Raw genomic sequence first — 20,050 nt, 5'->3', positions numbered from 1 at the left:
CGGTGTCGGCTATCAACCCTCATCGCCCAATTCCAAACAACACGCCAAAGACAGTTGCCCACTTCAACTTTTTAGTCTTCAACATCTCAACCCACTCAGGCAGCAAATCATGCAAGTAATGAATATTCGTCTTGCGCCAGTACCCCGCCTGCTTGGCTCTGTACGACAGAGGCGTACTTTCCCAAGCACTGGCGTATAAGTAAACAATCCACATGACGTCTAAAGAGGTCATGCCAAACTTTTCAGCCTCATGGCCAATATTACCAAGCACTCGCTCAAAGAAATCATCCCAGAAGGAGGCATCTGGCTCAGGATCATCGTCTCCAACGGTGTCGTGTCTCAGTCTCATGACTTTGGGTTCGATGCCTTCTTTGAGCTCTTGGATGGAGTAATCAAAGACGTCGATCAACTTTTTGGCTACACAATCGAAAGGCTCCAACTTTCTATAGTATTCACCCCATGAGAGATTGAGGTTGAAGTCTTTGGGTTGAAGATAGTAGAGAGCCGCAGAGTGTTCAGGTGGGATGAGGCCCGGGATTTCGTCAAACGTGAGGCCTGGGATGCGCAAGTAGTTCTGTGGCGCATAAAACCGCTTCAAACTATCCATCGACCCACTACCTAATGGGGCAGATCCATCTGATGACGGTGTTGAAGGCATTTCTGAGGACAGAAGTCACTCTGATATGCTAGATTGTTGATATTCTTAGAGCAGATGTGATGCTAGTCTCTGATTTGCTGATGATTGAGTTTCCAAGTGATGATTACTTGCCCATTGGTCTTAATGTTGATAAGTGAGTTGAAACTCATCCTTTATATGTGTCATTTACATAGCTCACTATTTAATGACAAAGCCACAAAAGCCCTCTTAGGCGTCCAAAATAGAGGTGGGACAAGATGGGCACTGAACTAGGTGGTGAACTCGACAAAGCACCATTCCCTTTGAGGAGTTTGTTCTTACAAAGATCTGGGTAAGATTGAAAAGATTCTCCTTTAGAACCACAACTATTGTGCAACAGTAGCGCCCAGGATGGATTGCGATAAGCTGTCTGATCGCTATGAACACCATTTCAGCTTAAGCCCCGCCTGGATTCACCATCAAACCAACTTAGACCCCTGCTTGCAGCTTGCTCCTCCAGTCCTCAACCCCCTTAAGAACAGGCCTAGGGCTTCCATCATACCCAGTCTTCCGCATCCACTCAGCCAGGGTCCGAATACGATCAGGATGAATGCGATCCAACAACTTCAAGTCCCTCTTATTGACGATGCCCTCTCCCCAGAACCGCCACCACGCTCCAAAGTTCTGTCTCCAGGTCATATCCGACTCGTCCCGAGCAACTTCCGGACCGACGGAAAAGTTAACATAGGCACCCGGGTACGGCTCCGCGAGCGGCGCGTACTCCTCAAACGATACACTCTTGTGAACGCCCTTCTTTTCTGTCACCTCGGTGAAGATCCTCGCGATGTCGGCGAAGCTGACTTCGTCGGTCGTCACTTCCAGGTTCAGGCCCGCGGACTCGTTGAGGTTGTCAAAGAGCCAGAGGCTGTAGATGCCAATGTCTTCGAGGGCGATAAGCGGGATTTTGCCGTCCTCTGCAGTATTATTAGGTTAGTGGTCAAGACATCGTGGTAATGATGTGACCAAGGGCATGATACGTACTGGCGGGGTTCACCCAGAGAAAAGAACCATCCGGTTGCTCTGTCGGCGGAAACATTCCATCCAGGAGCATGTCCATGTAGGGACCTGTCGTGACGACGGAGCTCTTCATGCCGTCCTGGCCTTGGGCCAAGATGAAATCCGTGACTCTTCCTTTGGAATCGTTGTGACCCCAATGGTACTTCTCGTTCCCTGTTCAAGCCAATCAGCAACGCAATTCAACAACTTGAATGAGAAGAAAGAAGCGCTCGATTGTTGCTTACATCCCGACTTCTTCAGTGCATAATCGGTACCCGCCCAGACGTAATGCCGAACACCTTCGTGCCTGGCAATCTCGTACGCGCGGATGCCGTAGAAGAGCTCACTCTTCTGGCCCAGAGTGAAGCCGTCCGTGTTTACCCATGCGCCGTAGACACCCTTGAACGCCCGGTGGAGATCATGCTGGCTGTCTTGTCGACCCTGGATGAGGGTGACGTTGGGAAGAGCGGCAAGCTCCTTTGCGCGGGCGTTATCAACGTTACGGGTGAGAATCCTGACGCTGTATCGCTTGGTTTCGGCGAGAGCTGTTTGCAATATTAGCATGGTGTGCAGAGTCTATTCTGCAGAAGATGATGAAATTACCCTTGACAACTGGTCTTCCCTGAGCGCCAGTACCGCCGATGATGAGGATTTCTTTCAGCTCTGACATGGTTCAGGATGTATAATCGTATTAAGTGATTGTGTTTGGTCGCAATATAAACCAACTCAACAATGGTGGCACTCATTGCTCCTTATATTAGTGCTTCTGTCTTGACTAATGTATCTTGTGTCTTCCATGCTGTTCCTCTGTTGATATGTCTTCCATCTCCCGAACTCACGTCACGATGAAGAGGATGCTTAGCGATCTAGATTTGAGCAATGGTCCTGTCTCGAAAGACATCCGGAAAATTACTAAAGTGCCCAGCAGCGTAACTATGTTGCCGAACTGCTTACTTTACGAACAACTGCCATTGAGGTACACCGCGGATGATTTGGTGAGACCGAGATCGAGACTGACATAACTTCCCCCGCGTTGTCTTTGTAATTGCTTTCGATTGACCGGGAACTGGCCGTCAGAATTGTGCAATTCGAGCTTGAGATTTGATGATTAATGATCAGGGTGGATTCTGATCTCGGTGTCATAACGGTGGCCAGTGAAGTTTAGATCAGTAATCATTGAATTATTATGTATGCCTGAGAATATTCCCTATTCCTTCCTACGCGTCAAAAATACCTTTCGTAACTCTAGAATGCACCAATTATGCTAAACAATACAACCTGGAAGCAATTCTCGTTCTTCCGAGTCTTTGAGCCATTTGTAAAGGAGTCTCGGAGTTTGGGCCGGGTTTATGTGCCTCGGCGCCGTTTCGTAAAAGGGCATCGACGACAAGGTCGTGATGGTCCGAATGGGGTGCCTCTATAACTGCAAAGAGCGGCGTGTACCCTTCCCTGTCCGAGATATTGGGATCAGCCCCGATCCTCAACAAGAATGAAACAGCACTTTCATCATCATCAAGTGCGACTTTCATCAGAATGGTACAGCCCCGCTCGTCAGTTTGGTTGGTTGTTCCCTCTGCAATTGCTGTGAAGATGGATCTTCGGAGCCTCTTGTCAAGGTTCGGGAACCAATTCAACGATTCAAAGAACGTTTCTCTTGCAACATTCATGTGCATCGGATCAAGGCCTGCCTCCAACAGCAGCTTTACTATCAGCGGGGCTTCCTCGTGGCCCGGAAAGATGCCAAACAAGGCGGTTTCGCCTGCTGCATTCTCAGAACCCAATTGTAGAGCATCATTTCTGGTTATAACCTCTACAATCTCGAGTCTCCCGGTTTGGCATCCCATGAACAGGGCAGTCTGTCCCTCCATGTTGACGCCGTTGACGTCGGAGCCGAGTTGAAATAGACATTGGAGTTGGGGCGCCCTGCAAAACTTAATGCTGACAAACATCGGGGTGTTCCCTTCCAGGTCTGGTAGGTTGATGTCCGCACCTTGCCTGAATAAGGCGATGATGGCCATGGGATCAAGACTATGGTTTTTGCAGGCAAATATGACAGGAGTTTGACCACTGGAATCCGTGCAATTGACATCTGGCCTAGCTCTGAGTATCAACTCCAAAATACCATGGCCGCCGTCGCGGGCGGCACAATGGAGCGTAGTGACACCCGTATTATCCGTAATGTCAATGTTGGCACCATTTTCGAGCAAGATTTCAAATAATTCCGTGCCATAACGGGAAGAAAATACGGCTCGGTGCAAAACCGGGACGCCATCCATCAGCTGATTGACATCAGCCCCTTTCTCGATTATGTAACGGGCGAGAGGTAAGTCGTGTTTGGCGACCGCTTGACGTAGAACATTGATTCCATATGAATCGCACTGATCGGGATTTGCGCCATTTTCAAGAAGAACGTCCATACAACTTCTGTCGCCCTTGCTGACAGCTATATGTAGCGGCGGTTTTCCAGCAATAAGGCGGTCGGCATCGGCACCTTTTTCCAGGATTAACTTCGCTATTCTTGTATGCCCATAACCAACAGCTATATGAAGCGGGCTCGGGCGCGTCGGGTCGTGATGCTCATAGTTCGCCTCCAGACGGAGCTGTTTCTGATCTTTACTTTCGTCCGTAGATGCCTTAGGCGTCCTGATGCAGAATGTTCGAAAGAGAAGGAGCTTCACTATAGTCTCATTCCCTTGAACAACGGCGTGATGAAGTGGATCTTCCTTTGCCTCAGAATCGTTAGGATCTGCCCCTGCCGCAAGCAGCAACTCTACAACCTCGGGCAATCCTTTCTTGACAGCTCCGTAAAGTAATGTGCTTCCCTTCTTGGTTCTGAGGTGTTTGTTGGCCATAGTCTTCCCCAGATGAAGCAGCAAAATTTCGGCTGCTCTAAAATGACTCCTATCGATAGCTGCAGCTACGGGGCTTCCGTATCGCTCTTCTGGAGATATCTCGATGAGAGGGTCCCGGCGAATATTGGCCTTCAGTAGAAAATCCAAGCCCCTATTTGCAAGAATATACGTCAGGGAAGCCCTCGAAGTGTAGTGGCAGGTCTTGTATCGCTCAAAGAGGTTATTCAGCTTGATCCAATTCTCAAGTGAAGCTGCAAATTCTTCAAGAAACTGGTCTTGTGGTATTGCCATCTTTGCAGCAGCATTAGAGTGGTATAAAACTTGCGTCGTAGCGTACCCCAGAAAAGGAAATTTTCCTATCAATGAGACTCCCAAGGCCTTCGGAGACAGGTATGTTTTTGGATGGACCGATTGCTTGGTCGATATGGTTGGAAGACTGCATGCTTTTATGTACTCATGGCAGCATTCTTTGAGTTGTTCATGGCATTGCCCCTCAGTTATCACCCGATCAGGAAAAGTTGTTTTAAGGCCATTATCCTTGAGAAAAAAGTCTCTGACCGACTCGTGGATGAATTGAACAATAGCAGGTTTGGATTTCGTTTTCGTGGTTTCGGCGAGCCCTTTTGAGGAGTTGACGACAAAGTTTTCGAAGTCTTGCTTCACGACGCGCTCAGGATCCGTCTCATGGAAGAAACCAGGTTTCAGGCCGGATACTATGGCTGCATAGTATTCGTCTGCCGTCAACGGACGTGTCCCAAAAAGAAGCCACTGGATCGAGAGCAGTAGATCTCGCATATAATCGTCATCCTTTCCAAGCATTTCCGCGAAAAGCTTGCTTAATTCCGGCGGCAACTGTTCCAACCTCTCCTCAATTTCATGGATCCGGCCTGTCCGGATGACTTTGTTGAGAATCTCAACAACTAGCACAACCCACATGAAGACTCCCGAAGCTTTCTGCAAGATCTGAGCTGTGATTTCGGTTTCTTGCCAAGGTGTTCTGTAGTCTAAGGTGTTCTGAACGTAAAGATTCAAGTCTTCGTCGTGGCCGCGTTGATCTTCTAAGGCGAACTTCACCTTATATCTTGTATCTAATGAAGGGTAATGCCGACTAGAAAAACACACAAACAGTTTCGTATCACTTTGAACAGCGCATTGGCCGAGGTCCTCGAAAAAGTTGAGCATCTGTTGAGCTTCGTATTCTGCGCATTCATCCAGTGCATCGATAAAGCATGTGATCTGGTCTGATCCCAACTGTGATATAGCTCTTTCGAAAACATCTCTGAGTAAGGGAAGACTCCAACGTTCTGCTTCCGAGTTTGCATCGAGATGGTCTCGGATTTCACGGTCTTCAAGAACTCCTTGTAGCCTGGGGACCATCTCAAGAAGCTGTACAATGAGAGACCTGTGCATCCCTTCAGCAGTTCTCTCTAGCACTCCGCCCCTGGCGTTGAAGAAGAACGAGAGTACAGCAGCATTTGGACCGGGTCGCCTCTTTGCACGAGCGTAGGCGAACTTCATGATTGTCGATTTGCCGGCACCAGGCTTCCCACTAATCCAAAGGAAACCATGGTGGTCGCCGACATATTTGGAGTCCAGCCATTTGACAAACTTCGGATGCCTTGTAATCCAGTCACAGGTTTTGCCATGCGCTTTCTTGATAGAGGCAACTCTATCATCCATCTGATCGAATTTCAAAGAGGCTAGTATCCTTTTACGCCTCTCAGGTGATACCAGATCTGGATAGAAGTTAGCAACTTGCTATCAATATTGGATAAAACCATCTTTCAGGGGTTGGCTGCCAACCTCGTCGAATCTCGATTGTCTCTGGTGCAGAGAGTTGTCCCTCCTGCGATGGAATAGTCATCAGGAGTTCCTTGGCATAAGCCGCGGCAGTTGCGGCAGCATATGGCTGCCAATCTTTCAGTTTATGCGAGTCGGAATAGTCGCAGATTCCTCTGATGACCAAGCATGGAAAATTGTCCATCAAACCAGCTGCCTCCATCTCAAAGCAAAGAACGTCGTGTTCTTGTGCAATTCGATCGCGCGTCTTTCCATGCTTCATGACTTGATCTGCGGACGCTATAGTCCCGTAGAAAACCCTGGGATCATCATCGGGCCGGTCTGACCGATCAACCAATTTTGAGCTGTCGCATTGATCGCAGCTAGATTTCCCCTTTGGGTGATCAATTCAGCATCGTAAAGGCGGTCGTTTTGAACTCCCTGATGAAGGTATTTGTTTACATCCTTACGAATAACTCTCTTCATCTGCGCGAGGATCGATGGCATCTGACTGGGTTTCAAGTCGTGACTAGCTCTTAGCTTAGTTACTGCTGTGAGAAGTGCCTCAGCAGGCTTGTTCAAGACACCTGTGTTGTGGAAGAGACCTTCTTGTTCAGTCTTGCCGAAGTCGTACTGTATGACTCCGGGTGATCCTGACTCTGGGGTGCTGACAACGACATCGCCAAGGCGGAGATCGACGCGTTCACGCGGTGCGCCACCACCGATGCCTACCATCAGCCTGACGGTAATAGAGGGAAAACTCCAGCGCATGTTGTTTGCTACAATAGCTGCCTTTGCGGTCCCATACTGCCCCGAGGGTAGACATGCGATAACAACGTTGTGAACGCCGATTTCGCCAAAGATGTACAAGTTGGTATCATTTTGGTTCATAGGCAATTGCTCGTGAACGTTATCGAGCATAGCCTGGGCGGCAGCCAGCTCGGTGTAAAGAGCTGCAACCCAGCCAACCTTGTAGTCTCTGTGTTCCAACCTGACTTTGGGCCCTCGCACTTCACGGTCGAGTTTCCTTATCTTGAGCTGGGCGGTATAATTGGGCCGCTGCTCTGTTCGGATGATGTCATGTTTGTCGCTATCGTCGTCGGAATTGCCCACTTGGCTTCTAAGACGCTTCTTACTGCCAGCCATCAGCTGCGACGCGTTCGAGTCGTCTTCCATTGCCGAACCTGCAGGCAATAATAAGTCAAATACCCTCTTGAGAGGTTCGTCGGAGCCTCGGAGGTAAGGACAATGTACCGAGACTGGAGACGGGCCAAGGCTTGAAGTTCAAAGTAAGGCTGCGAGCAAATCCGTCGTTTTTGGGACCATTGGCACTAGATACCGCGTATCAGGATCTTGAAGCACAAGGACACGCTTGGTATTCTCGACTCGTAACGCAAGGTTGGCGAGACGATACCAGAGTAATGACTCAATGCCCGACCTGGCCGTTGGGCTCGACACGTCGCGAGAATGCAGGCGAGGACTGCGCAACCCAAAAAAGCTACATGATGCATGTCCTCGGCTGGATTGGTCGTCGTGATCACCTGACATACAACCAATAGTATCATGATTTACACCGTGACTCGATGCCCGTATCGATCATGCTCGTCACATGCATATTCTTACACTGTTGTTGACATTACCAGCAGAGAAATAGTCGGAATATCACTACAATACATGGCTCTTAGCTTAGCTAAAAGGCAAAGTAGACACCAGAATGGCCTCTTGGGAATTTATTCGCAAATGTTTCTCTCTTATGCCGAGTCTTTAGGAACGCATGTCGCTGCCTTTGGATCGGCATCTTGACGCGTGACGAACACCCCCTCTCCGATTTCCGCCTCTCATTCGACCTTCCACTCTACAAAGGTCTCCAGAATGACTACAAATATCCCTGGCCTGGATGACAGTACACTACGGAGCAACGAAAAGCAGCAGAATGATGAAAGATGCACCTGCAGTCTCCTTTCAATGCTGACCTTGCATCTCTAGCTACTGCTGCCTAAAGACTCTAAAGCAAATACTGCTGCCTATCACTACCTTTTCGCGGGCCGACTCATTGGCAGACTCTCAAGACGCGGGCTATGCGATATGATGTCTCGGAAATTCGGGTATTGGGAGAGTTCTGTGGCGAACTCAAAAGCGAAAGCGAAGTCAAGAATCCTGCTGACCGTGTAGCTAGATCGAGAACTCTGGCAGCACGTCGCGAGCAAGAGCAAAGAAATGGCTTCAGCTTTGGGCCTTCAGTCGATGTAGTTCACGGCCATCTTGGCATAACCACAGGTACTCTCGGAATCTCATTCTCCTCAAGACTCCAAAGACATAACGTTCTCATAATTCAGAATTTGGCACAAGGGACTGCCAAGAAACAACTTTGATATCCTCATCTCGATGACTCTACCATAAAGGCCCGAATCCATCACCTCAAAGACCGGATCCCGGCCCCGTCGGCCACCGCTTCTCGCAGCTCCAGCAGGCAAACAGGCCATACGCCGCACGGATATCTCGGCTTGGCAAATGAAGTCGGGCAGCGGGTACAGCCCTTTTGCTCCCAGGATCAGCCGGGCGCCAAAGAAGTCCTGCAGGGTCAGCGAACAATGTCCCGAAGTGGCCTACACTCATTCAAAAAAGCCAATGACATGGTGTACACGTTATACAGACAGTTGATCCTTTTCACGGACAATCGAATCGGATCTCCCTAGATCCACCGGATACGAACAAGCGACATGTCGCGGGAGCTTAAAAAATGGACATTTCATCAATGTGGGTGTGGCGGAGCTTCGGAAAATAGACAAACAAACAGAATAGATTTTCATTATAAGTGCTAGTTCGGCACACACGGGATTGGCCCAGGGGCATAGTGTGCAAAGATACAAAAGGAGGCCATTATTCCTTTCCCAACGCCTCTGCGATGCTTTAAATGGACGACTCGTTAAAGAGATCTTGATTCCATGTCTTTTTGACGCGCCTTTCCCACACAACCAAACCTCTACCGGACAGCAATGTTCTTCATGCGGCCCGTTGTCGGTACCGGCTTCTCCAGTCTCAAGGCCCAAAGCAACATGTCCTCAGCGGGGAGGAAAACCAGCAAGGCACGATTGCAGAGGTACGCAACCAACGCGCAAAAGGTTGCGACGAAGGCGTCCATCAGGTAATGATTGGCGGTGCCCACGATTGTCAACAGAATCCAACTCGGGTAGAAGACACCGAAGCAGAACATGGCCCAGCTCTTCCAGCGTGCGCGGTTCTCTTGGATCTCCTTGAGCTCGACGTCATCAATATCCAGCGACTTGTCCAAGTCGTTGCGCAGCAGGTAGTTCCTCAAGCGACCGAAGAGAAGGTTGAGGATAGCCGAGTCGGCGATGAAAACACAGCCAATGGCGAAGGCGTAGCCGAAGTGCATAGAGGGCATTGCAGCCAGCTTGTTGACGAACTTGCCGCTCATCCAGACACTCTCGGCGTTCTCGAGGTTGACCGTGTCGACGAAGCCGTACTCGGAGGGCATCAGACGGGGCGGCGCGCACGGGTAAAAGATGAAGATGATGAAGGCACACATGTTCAACAAGGTCATTGTGCGACGGACAGTGCAAAAGCGGGCGTGGGTGGGAGCCATGGCGAAGTAGTAGGCAATGAAGCCGACGGTACCAGGGATATGAATCAGAGAGTATCCGCGGTTCAGGATCGTGAGCCAAATGCCACGGAAGTCGTCGATTTGAGCACCCTCGAGGAACCAATGGGAAACGCGCCATTCAACCCAGCGCTCGGGACCAGTTCTGGTACCCTCGCCGAAGAACTTGGCCTCGGTCTCGAGAAGAAACAGGCCGTGCTCCTGGGCGACATCCCAGACAGCCTTTCTGCTGCCGTAGTAGCTCTGAGCCAGAGTTGCGGTCATGCGGTAGAAGAAGAAGGAGATGGCCCAGTAGAACATTTCGATGAGGAAGGGAAACTTTTGCAGAATTCTCGAGTGAACGTGTCTCGCAAAACGGCTAGAGTTCGGGGTTTTGACGCGATAGCATCCAAAGATGGTACGGTATTTGGGCGGAAAAGGATCGGTCCGGATAGGATCGTAGGACTCGTCGGAGATGCGGGGTGAGTCCCCTCTCTCTTCAAATAGAGGTTCATATGTCGCGTTTCCGCGACGGAGGATCGAGTAGTTCTTTCTACGACTGACGTACAAGCCGATGAGCATGATGGATACAATCAGCTGGTGCTGGTGGTTAGCCTTGAGGAATCGTGTGACGTGGAGCTGCGGCTGCGGTGATCTGGCAGCGAAATGGCCGTGATCCTTACAATTGGTTCTACCCAGTCCGGAGTTCTCCATGTGTGTACTGCCTTCCAGCCGCCTTCAGGAGTGCCATACGGCAATTTGCCGCTAGGAGGCTTCACGTCGGCCATGATGTCTAAGTTGCGCGGGGATCCAAAAGTGTTGTAGGAGTGCGTATTCCGTTCCTCTTAGAGTGTCGTGTGCTCGTCCTGCAGTGATTTGAATCGGCAAAGGACAGCCCTCGGGAATCAGATCGGGTCGTTCTTGAAGTCGGAAAGTCTAATCGCTCGAAACAACAAGCACATTCAATGCAATCGGGACGTCGTGGGGCTGGTCGTGATGATGTCGTCGTGCGTAGTGAAGTACTCGTGCCTGTTTCGGGGCTAGACTTGTTGGTGGCCGTGTATCTTCCTTCAGTCGAGAGGATGGTGAATCTCGATGCCGACTTTCTGGTGTAACAGCGTCAGACAGCGAATGGCAGACAGACACTGATCATGCGACCAACTCGAAGAGTTCTCGAAGAGAAAGGGGAATAGGAAGGAAAACAAGATGTTGAGGAAAGGGGACGAGAAGCGGCCGACGGGGGGTGCAAGCAGCGACTCACGAGCGGCGTAGTAAGAAGCGGGCTCCGCCGTTCATTTAAACGGATGGACCATTTTTTCGGTAGGAGTTGACAGTAAGCTGGCTGAGCGAAACACACAGCAAAGCCAAGCAAAGCAAGAAAGGGCGGATTTGGCTCGCGGGCAACGCGTAGTTGTCCAGTGAGTAGCAAGAAGGTGGGAACACACGGCAACAGTGGGTGCGATGCCAAGACTTTTGGGTTTCTCATCTTTTGCGCTGCATCCCTGCTGCTTTGCGTATACGCAGTACGTACTTTTTCCTTCGTACGGATACATGTAATTCGTACCTGCCCCATAGTAAGGCACTTCGGTAGGTAGCCTGTAGGAGAAGGAGAGCCTGGGCATGTGCAAATCAGGCAATTGTTCATGTCGCTCCTTGCTTCGCTTGGCCCGGGGGGCTCTAGGCTCTTTCCTGCAGAGGGTCAGACTCGCGTGCAGCTACGTCAATTCGCACCTGCTGCGTGTGCTGCTTGGGTACGTACACACAGTCCGTCCCCTTCAAGATGGAACGGAGTGCTGTTTCGGGAAGGTTATCGTGTGTGGATGAAGGTACGGGGCAGGTGCAAATCTCGGGTTTCTGCTCACCGTTCCTCGGGCCCTTCCCCATCGCCCACCATCATCAACTCTCGCAGCCTCAAACCTGCCTTCCTGACTGCCAGGTCCCATGGATTCCCTCTACGACGGTACCTACCTTACCGTTGCGGCGGGAAGCTCAACTCTGTCTGGACCTTCCCTCGCATCCCCGAGAATGCAGTCTGTCGTTGATTTTTTGGAGATTGGAAGTTTTGAGATTTACGATACCTACTACCTAGGTGCCTACGTATAGCTGAGGAGAGTGCCATGATTCAGAGCAGGTACGAAATAAGGTACTCTCGTACCTCCTCTGTCCCATTGCGCCTGGTGGCCTGGGGGCCACGCGTCTTGGCGCCTTCCATGGCCATCGCTCCATCCTCCGACCCCTGCCCAGTGCCCGCCCACTCCTTCCTTCACGGCGGACTGCGTACCTAGCCCTTGCACAGCACAGCCATCATTCGTCAAGCCTCCTCCCGTCCTCCCGTACAGACAACTGGTGATGACGAAGTGCCCATACGGAGTATGCGTACGGGGTAGGTACCTGTCTCACTATGTACGGTAATTGCATCCTGCACAGCTTTTCGGCATTCTGATCCTCTTGCGTTCTGCCAGCTCCACAGAGTAACATCTTACTCCCCTTACTCACCAGTCACCGCATCATCACTTCGGCACGTCAACGGATGACTGACTTTGTTTGGTCCGATGTTGCTGTTACTGCTGCCCTTATTCGCAATTACTCACGTACCCAATCTTGGTCTTTGCCAGCTCTTGGATGCCCTCGACCATCCCTAGACCACAGATCACCATTCATCCGGACCAAGAACCATCACCTACCTACCTTAGGAACACACTCAGCAGGACCTTCAGGCTCCAGCATTGCCTCGCTGTCATGTGTCACTGTCGTCGTTGAAAGACGGTCAACAGAGTTCTGGCGGGCGACCAGTTGCTGTCTCTCTGCCTCGCTCTAGCCCCAGACGCCAGCCACAACCTTGTTGCCCATCTGCCGTCATCCTCTCCAATCATCAGGCACCCCCGGCACCCATCTCTCCAAAGGATTAGCCACTGTAGGTAGCTAGGCTGAAAAGCTCTGCAGGCACACTCAGGCTTGAGCATGCCTTTTTGTGCGCCACAAGAAACCCATCTCAGTTGGTTTCGCAAGCAGTCAAGCACATCGCACCAATTTGCGAAACCCTTGTCAGATGAGCGACGCTATCTGTCCTGCTTTTTTTGCTCCGAATCCCGACAGCGGCTACTTTAGCTCCAGCGGAATGAAGAAAGAGCAGGGGAAAAGTGGTGGTCCGTCGGACAACGAGCATCGCCAGCCGAAGAGGAACCGTCAAGCCCCGTAACGCTATTCGCATGCTAGCTGTCTTGGCACGCCCGGTTGTCTAAGGCTCCAAGCCATTGCAGTCTTTGCAAACCAGATGAAATGTAACTTCTGACAGCATCCCGCGCGCCTCGCTTCTCTTCTCGTTCTACGAAATACAGTTCCAAACTCTAAGCACTTACATAATGGCAGTTGAGTCCCGGGTCCTTCGTTGGCTGGGTTGCGTTAAAGGCCAAAACCCAGACTGCAGTCAAGTTGAACTACGGAGTACCTACCTTACCTACATAAAGTACTGCGTCTCCAAAGTCACATTCACATCCTTTCCAACAATCGAGCCAAGCAGAACGATGCGCCGGTCCTCCTGGCTGCAAGGTCGAGGACACCATTGAACGGATACCTACTGTGCTGGGGACCGACCAACGACTTGTTTCCTCAGTCTCATCTGTGATCGCCGGCCCCATTCAAGCTTGAGACAAAATCTCAGCATGCCACCATTGAATTCCTCAGCCGGGCCTAGGTCGGCGACCACCACAATCTGGGATCGGCATAGTCAACTGACAAGCTTAAGCAGTGGCGGTGGGAAGCCCAGGCCTAAGCTAAGCTGTTCGCAACCATCCCCACATGGAACCGGTGGTCAGCACCTTGCCAGCGATGAGGATTTTGCCCGTCACCGTCGTATCGCCTTTCCATCGACTGATCTAACCATTCACGAGCTCCTCTATCCGTATAATTATGGGACTAGAGAAATCGCACGCGACTCCTTGCACCTCTCTTCCTGAATTCGCATCAGCCACAAGGGGTCACACACACACACACACACACACACACACACACACACACACACACACACACACACACACATCAACGCTATCATTCAGCGCACTCGCGACAGCCCTCTATCATCCCGACAGGGCTCGATCGACCATCCTCCCATCTGGCAGGCTAGCCCAGTGCCAATCTTGTCAATGCCTATTGCCATATTTCGTCTCAAGTTCTACACCCGACAGCCGTCAGTACGCAAGGTATGGGGGAAGGCCGCCGGTAGTCAAGGCTTCTGAAGCAGGAGGAATTGTTTTCACCGGCATCCATCCGCCTTGGCGTTGCAAATTGCTGATGTTCAGACATGACGGCATATAATGAAACCACCTCACTTTTCTGGATCCAGGAAACACACATGCGACGGATTAAACATCTGTTGCTGGGCTCTCAAATTGACATCGAGACCAGATGAAAGAAAAACAAACCTATTCCGCTGCCGAGGGACTGTGGTGAAGATTTGAAAATCCCTTCCAACCAACAAACCAAGGTCTATTCTATTGGATTGGATCCAAATCCCAGCGCTTTACATGTCAAGCTTCCCGTCAATCTCGCAATGAGATTGAGATGTCAGCAACCATACCAAACCCACTGGCCAATGCCTGGGGGCTCCACTGAACGGGGACAATACGCGGGAGTAAAGAGCAATCCCTGTCTCTTGAGGAGTCAAGAGCATTCAGGGCAGTTCCCTGGCGACTGGTTAAAGCGGCCTCCGCGGACCGTCAGCATCATGACCGCGCATCTGGTCGGCCGGGTCCTAAGCGGCCTATTCGTACGGATGATGAGGGGATCGTGGACGCAAAAAGCTTGACGCATACAAGGCTACGGCTATGCGTACCGACACGCAATTCTTGCTCATTCTCCCCCCACACTCTAGATGCCGAATCAGCCCTTGACTCGTGGGGGAGGGGTCTTACGCTTCCTCGATTGACTATTCGTAGAGCACGTTCGACGCTACTTTTCAGAGATGCTGGTTTCGTCCAGCTTTCGGCACAGGTAACCGCTCAATCCCCAAGACTGGAACACTGCAACGCGCAATTCAAGCTGCATCCAAAACTGTTTGGGCTTAGCTTATTGGTTGAGCTCAGACGTAACTCACTCAATCCTCAATCCCCTAATCTTCAATATGAGCTCGGGGCGTGTCTCCGACATGCCGATGGCCCGGCGAACTTCCAGCCCCGTGCCAGCATCCGCGATTGGACCATCATAGGGGTTGCTCAAGGCATATCTTGCTTGAAGTCGATATTTCATTCAGTCTTGCAATTGTGCCTCGGAGCTCACCTTGATTGATAGGCACGTAGGAACTGTGAGCAGCATTGGTACCTGTGGTTGATTCAAGGTTATAATCCCATCATCCCATCGCCACGGAACAAGGCCAGGACCCCGAAGACCTCTCTTTACGGCAGTAGAGTTTGGATCGAGCTGTACAGGTTTTACAGCTCATCCCGCTGTTCAACTCAACTCTTGGCTGTCACAACTTGGTTGCATGCAACGTGCCAACCTTGGTGTTGAAGGCTCTGCAACACAGAATTCAACGAACATTGCCGGCGGTTTAACTGGGCTGTCCTTACCAGATTCTCGACCATTTCGCACCACGAGCCACCACAAGGACGTCACTAGCACCATTCTAGTCTCCCATCAACTGCGCACTTGATCTGTGAGATGACAGTCTTCGTTTCGAGTTGTGCCGGCTACCCATCGCCTGTCGCAGCCGTTGTCGAGGCTTGAGTTTGGGTTTGAAGGGTTCACCCTAGCCGCGCGTCCACCGCCGGAAGAATGGGATCTGCCGCCTCACCCAATCTGTCTATTTACCCAGCACTGTGGCGGAGCACGCTTCTCTGACTGATCGGCTGCGTGGCTGCTTCTTGACCTTGTCTACAACCAGGCTAACCTACAATTCCGTGCGGGGGTTTGGGTAGGTAGACTGTACGACATTCCTCCGGTCGGATTGGCCCCGCTCTTACACCATCGCCGACCTCCTTCGCCGATGGTACAAGTCGGCCGGGCCTAGGCGTGGGGCCGATATTGAAGAACGAGGCCGACTCTCAGTACCCACCCACGGCATGGATGCTAGCCAAAAGTACACACGCAACATACACACAGTAGGGGCCACGATGGTGAGATTGGCTTTTCTCTTTACTTTGCTAGTTGTCCTATCCTACAGCTGAAGCAAAGCAACGTCGTACCCAGTATCGACACATCCGCTAGACAAACTGCGACCAAAGAGCAAGGCGGCATCTTGACTACCACTCCTGAATCGTAACAGGTGGGTAGCCCTAGAAAAGAACATGATTAAACACTGTAGATGCCAGCTTCATCAACATTATCTCTCGTAAGAGAGTTCGTGGGAAGAAGCGAACAAGGTTCCCAAAAATAAGAGCGCCTGGATCCATCGAGATTGAAGAGAGTTTTCAACCAAAAATAACAACAAAGCCAACCGCCCCTCGCCATGTGCAACTCCCAGCACCCAGCACCCATCCCATCCACCCATCACCCTTTCCAAAGTCCAACTCAAAAACAAATCGTGGGGTTACCAGCAGTGTGTAGGTTCGTGCCCCTCCTCGTTTTCCCTAAAGAAGCAAATCAAGCGCCGCTTTCATGTCCCAATCAGTCAATGTTGCGTCAAGTAGATTTAGTTGGATCGTTGGTTAAATTGGATTTTCCGAGAAAAAGACGATGACGACGATGATGCACATCCAGAAAGATTTTTTTGTTACACCGCCCATGCTTTATGTGCTTTGTGCTTTTTTTCACTCAAAAATAGAACTGCTGCTGGGGCTGGCCCGGCGGCGGTTGGGCGACGAAATCAAAGTTCATGGTATCGACGCCGCTGTTCCAGGGGTCGGGCGATTCTAGGGAACGATCAGCCTTGTAAGTCTCAACCGACGACAGATTCGTGAACGCTACTTACCCCACCAGATTGATTCGTAGAGATCCATTGGGGACATGTATGTTGACGGGTCCAGGTTGGCAATGTTATCCATGCTGACGGGTGGGTATCCCATGCTGAGACTTGTTAGCATCATCCGAGGAACGAAAGGATCGCGAATGGGAGGTTCAGAGATTACATACTTTGGTGTGTACTCCGTCATCGCTGTACCATTTTGCATCTCGGCCATGGCGAGAGCCGCGTCCTGGTGGGGATCCATGCCGAACGGCTTCCCGTCATTGTTCCCGTTGACGTTATTGCCCATGGGGCCCATGAGCATCGGCGGCAGCGGCGTCCTCGCCCCGCTTCCGGTGCCGCTGGAGTCGGTCCCCTTCATCTGCGACGTGCCCATGATGGTGCCATGTTCGTAAATGTTACGCAGCGCCGTCAGCGCTCTCCATAATGGTCCAGACAGCTCGATATCCTTGTCCGTTTTGGGGATGTGAGCCGTGGGCGAGGTGGCCTCCTTCGCGGCCGTTGCGGACAGCGCGGCGATGAGGTCGCCCTGCAGCTGACGGACCTCGGGGCTGTTCTTCGTCTCACCCAGAATACCGAGGAGCAGTGCGGACGAGAGGCCGTGATACGTAAACGCCCAGCTGCGCGTAGGAATGACGGAGAGCTGGTGCATGGCGAGGAACATGCGGACCGTCTCGGCGAGATTGTGCTGGCACTTGTCCGAGAGATGACGCTTCTGCTCGGGGGTGAGCTTGGTGCAGTCGCGGCGGAGGGCGGGGCGGCAGCAGACGGAGATGACGAAGGAGGTGTGCAGGCGGACGGCGTAGTGCTGAAGGCGGTCGATGGCGCGTTTGCACTGTTCCTTGATGCGAATGTTGGGGGCGACGTTGTTGCGGAGATTTTCGACAGCTTCGCAGTTTTCAACCATTTGCTCGTAGCTTACTGTCGTTGCCACGTCTGGGTTCAGACGCCGCGAGATGATTTCGCAGAGGTGATACATTGTGTCCAAGTAGCCGTATTCGCCGGCAATGGTGGTTGCTACTGTCGGAATCGGGCAGCAGGGGATGTTTGTCATGGGAGGACTATTCTTATTAGAGTGCGTCTGGTTATGAGATTCTCGTAGAGTTGCTGTTCTTACCGATCAAAGGATAGTGATGTGAGCGTATCGTGCCACACACATGTCCACCACAGTTTCCGGCGGATCATCTCCTTGGACTGTCCATCATTCCGGGCGCTGTCCCGTCCGTCAGAGGGATTCGGCCGGTGCAGGCCGAGAGACTGAGCCAGCCTGCAGGTCAGACCAAGCAGGGCCCACGAGGCCTCGGCCTTCATGTCATTGAGAAGGACGAAGCTGGTGAGCAAGAGAGCTTGGATGGAATCGAATGTGGGGCTTAAAGCCAGTGTGGAGTCTCGGGTCAGTGGATGGTTTTTTGTTTACATTTCACGGTCATTGTCCGAATAGCCGGATGGGACCCATTCTCTAAGAGATAAGGGGGCCGAAAGGCAAAGAAGGGAGGATGACTAACCGAAGTAAAAAATTGCCGAGCCGCAAGAAATGGAACGATATTTGTATGTACTTTTGGGAGTCCCGCGTGCGGATATGATACGGCGAGTCGTGGTATTGCGACCCAACGGCCAGCAATGCAAAAAGAATGGCGAGCCATGAAGCGGATACGGGTTTCGGCGTGCGTGCGGCGTTGCTCGCGTTACGCGCGCGGTCTTCGAGGTAGACCATGAGCTTAGACTCGAGGTCATCAATATCGACGACGAAGCCCCAGAATTGTTGGGGAGTTTCTTTGTATGTGCGGAACAGCCTTCATTTTGTTAGTCCTCCCCCTGTCCCTTGTGAAGTGAAGAGACACTCACTTCATGACTTCCCGATCCGAGGGCAGCTCCGCCGAAATCTCCCTCGTCAGACTATCGAGATGTTTTGATGACATGAGCGGAAAGGGCGCAGAGGTATCGAGTCCGAGAATGGACCTCATATCCTGCCGTATATCGACGCCCTCTTGCAGGTCGTTGGCGCCGGACTGCTCCCTCAACAGGGAGGGGATACTATTTTGGCCGAGATACCGCGTGACGGCTTCGGGGGCCTCGGTTTCGTCCACCACGCCTGCAGCTACTGGTCCCCGGGGGAGCTTATCAGTATACAACCCGTTGTTGTTTCCCATAAACGACGACGACGATGCTGCAGAAGCAAAAGGTCTCGAACCAGGATGGATGTGCTGGTTATGCGGCAGTGAAGACGACAATGATGACTTACCGATGGCCGCGCGTGGCCAGGTCGCGCTGCCGGGTTCCTGCTTTAAGGGAGGTTGACCCGCGGCGGCGTCCGCGGCAGGATCTTCGGGCGAATGCGGTCTTTTTCGATTGAGCACTGATGAAGCCGTGCCGTTACCTGCTGTAGTCGGTGCGGTTGTGGTGCTGGCACCGTTACCGCCGGCATTGCTATTGCCGCCCTCTGTTGTGACGGAGCCGGCGGCCTTGTGGTTTGTACCGTGAGAGGCTGTGCGATTGGGCTTGTAGGAGCATAGTTGTGGGTGTTCTCGCTTGACGCAGTTTTCGCATGGTTGTTTGTTGTCGCACTTTACCTTGCGTTGGCGACATGGCCAGCAAGCGGTGCCTTTGGAGGAGTCAGTATGAGTCAATAGATGATGAGATGAGTGATTCATGATATGGGGGTGAGATGAAGGTGAGAGGATGTGAAGATCAAGTCATCTCATCTCTGTTACCTAGAGGATATGGGATGAAATGAGATGAGGTATGTTGAGCAGACGGCATATGTTTGTCCGTCCACCGGTGGCAGAGAGAAAAAGTCACTCATGAATGGATCAGTCTCACTCACCATATCTGACCTTGCGGTGAGAGTGGATGATGCGGTTGGCCTCCTCGGGGGTAAGATCATCGATGGAGGCCTGATCCGGGGTCGGGGTGGTTTGCAACTCGGTCATGATGGCGACGGGCCTTGCATCAGACCCGGGTGTCGTCGGCGGCGTGAGCAGCGGAGGTGAAGATGGTGGTGGAGGACGTCACGGATACGGTGGCAGCTACAGATGCAGCTCGCTGTCTGCCGCTTTGAGAGTCTAACAGACCGTGGTGGCGATAGCTGCTTTTCTCCAGACCTCTGTATGGGACAGGCACAGAAAGGTGGGAACTCCCCCTTTCGAAGCCCGTCCGCCGGGGTGGAAGGATTTACAGTTCACGGACGTGACGGGGGGCCAGCCGGGCGGCCGATCGGGGGTGATGAGCGCGTGCGGCGTGGAGTTTTG

General features: G+C 51.9%; 4 protein-coding genes across 4 annotated transcripts; all 4 read right to left on the bottom strand.

Moving 5' to 3' along the window:
• Positions 1-19: 19 nt before the first annotated feature.
• CPAR01_16312 (NmrA family protein) lies at positions 20-2,342 on the bottom strand (the record flags this gene model as incomplete). Its single annotated transcript, XM_060500557.1, has 6 exons — positions 20-555; positions 959-1,002; positions 1,179-1,590; positions 1,658-1,846; positions 1,918-2,217; positions 2,276-2,342. 6 exons carry the CDS (start codon positions 2,340-2,342, stop codon positions 20-22), a joined length of 1,548 nt encoding a protein of 515 aa, XP_060340738.1.
• A 589-nt stretch (positions 2,343-2,931) lies between these two features.
• Positions 2,932-7,479, bottom strand: CPAR01_16311 (uncharacterized protein; the record flags this gene model as incomplete). The annotated part of the gene is made up of 3 exons (XM_060500556.1): positions 2,932-6,260; positions 6,328-6,603; positions 6,651-7,479. The coding sequence occupies 3 exons, from the start codon at positions 7,477-7,479 to the stop codon at positions 2,932-2,934; spliced, it is 4,434 nt and encodes a 1,477-aa protein (XP_060340737.1).
• A 1,807-nt stretch (positions 7,480-9,286) lies between these two features.
• On the bottom strand, positions 9,287-10,692 carry CPAR01_16310 (uncharacterized protein; the record flags this gene model as incomplete). The annotated part of the gene is made up of 2 exons (XM_060500555.1): positions 9,287-10,501; positions 10,588-10,692. 2 exons carry the CDS (start codon positions 10,690-10,692, stop codon positions 9,287-9,289), a joined length of 1,320 nt encoding a protein of 439 aa, XP_060340736.1.
• Positions 10,693-16,651: 5,959 nt separating this feature from the next.
• Positions 16,652-19,732, bottom strand: CPAR01_16309 (fungal specific transcription factor domain-containing protein; the record flags this gene model as incomplete). The annotated part of the gene is made up of 6 exons (XM_060500554.1): positions 16,652-16,749; positions 16,809-17,863; positions 17,920-18,171; positions 18,308-18,595; positions 18,648-19,404; positions 19,627-19,732. The coding sequence occupies 6 exons, from the start codon at positions 19,730-19,732 to the stop codon at positions 16,652-16,654; spliced, it is 2,556 nt and encodes an 851-aa protein (XP_060340735.1).
• Between the last annotated feature and the right edge of the window lie 318 nt (positions 19,733-20,050).

The sequence above is a fragment of the Colletotrichum paranaense genome (genome assembly GCF_030867605.1).
Source record: "Colletotrichum paranaense strain IMI 384185 chromosome Unknown Scaffold_24.1, whole genome shotgun sequence".
Lineage (NCBI taxonomy): Eukaryota > Fungi > Ascomycota > Sordariomycetes > Glomerellales > Glomerellaceae > Colletotrichum > Colletotrichum paranaense.
This window is presented reverse-complemented; position numbering and strand designations above follow the sequence as displayed.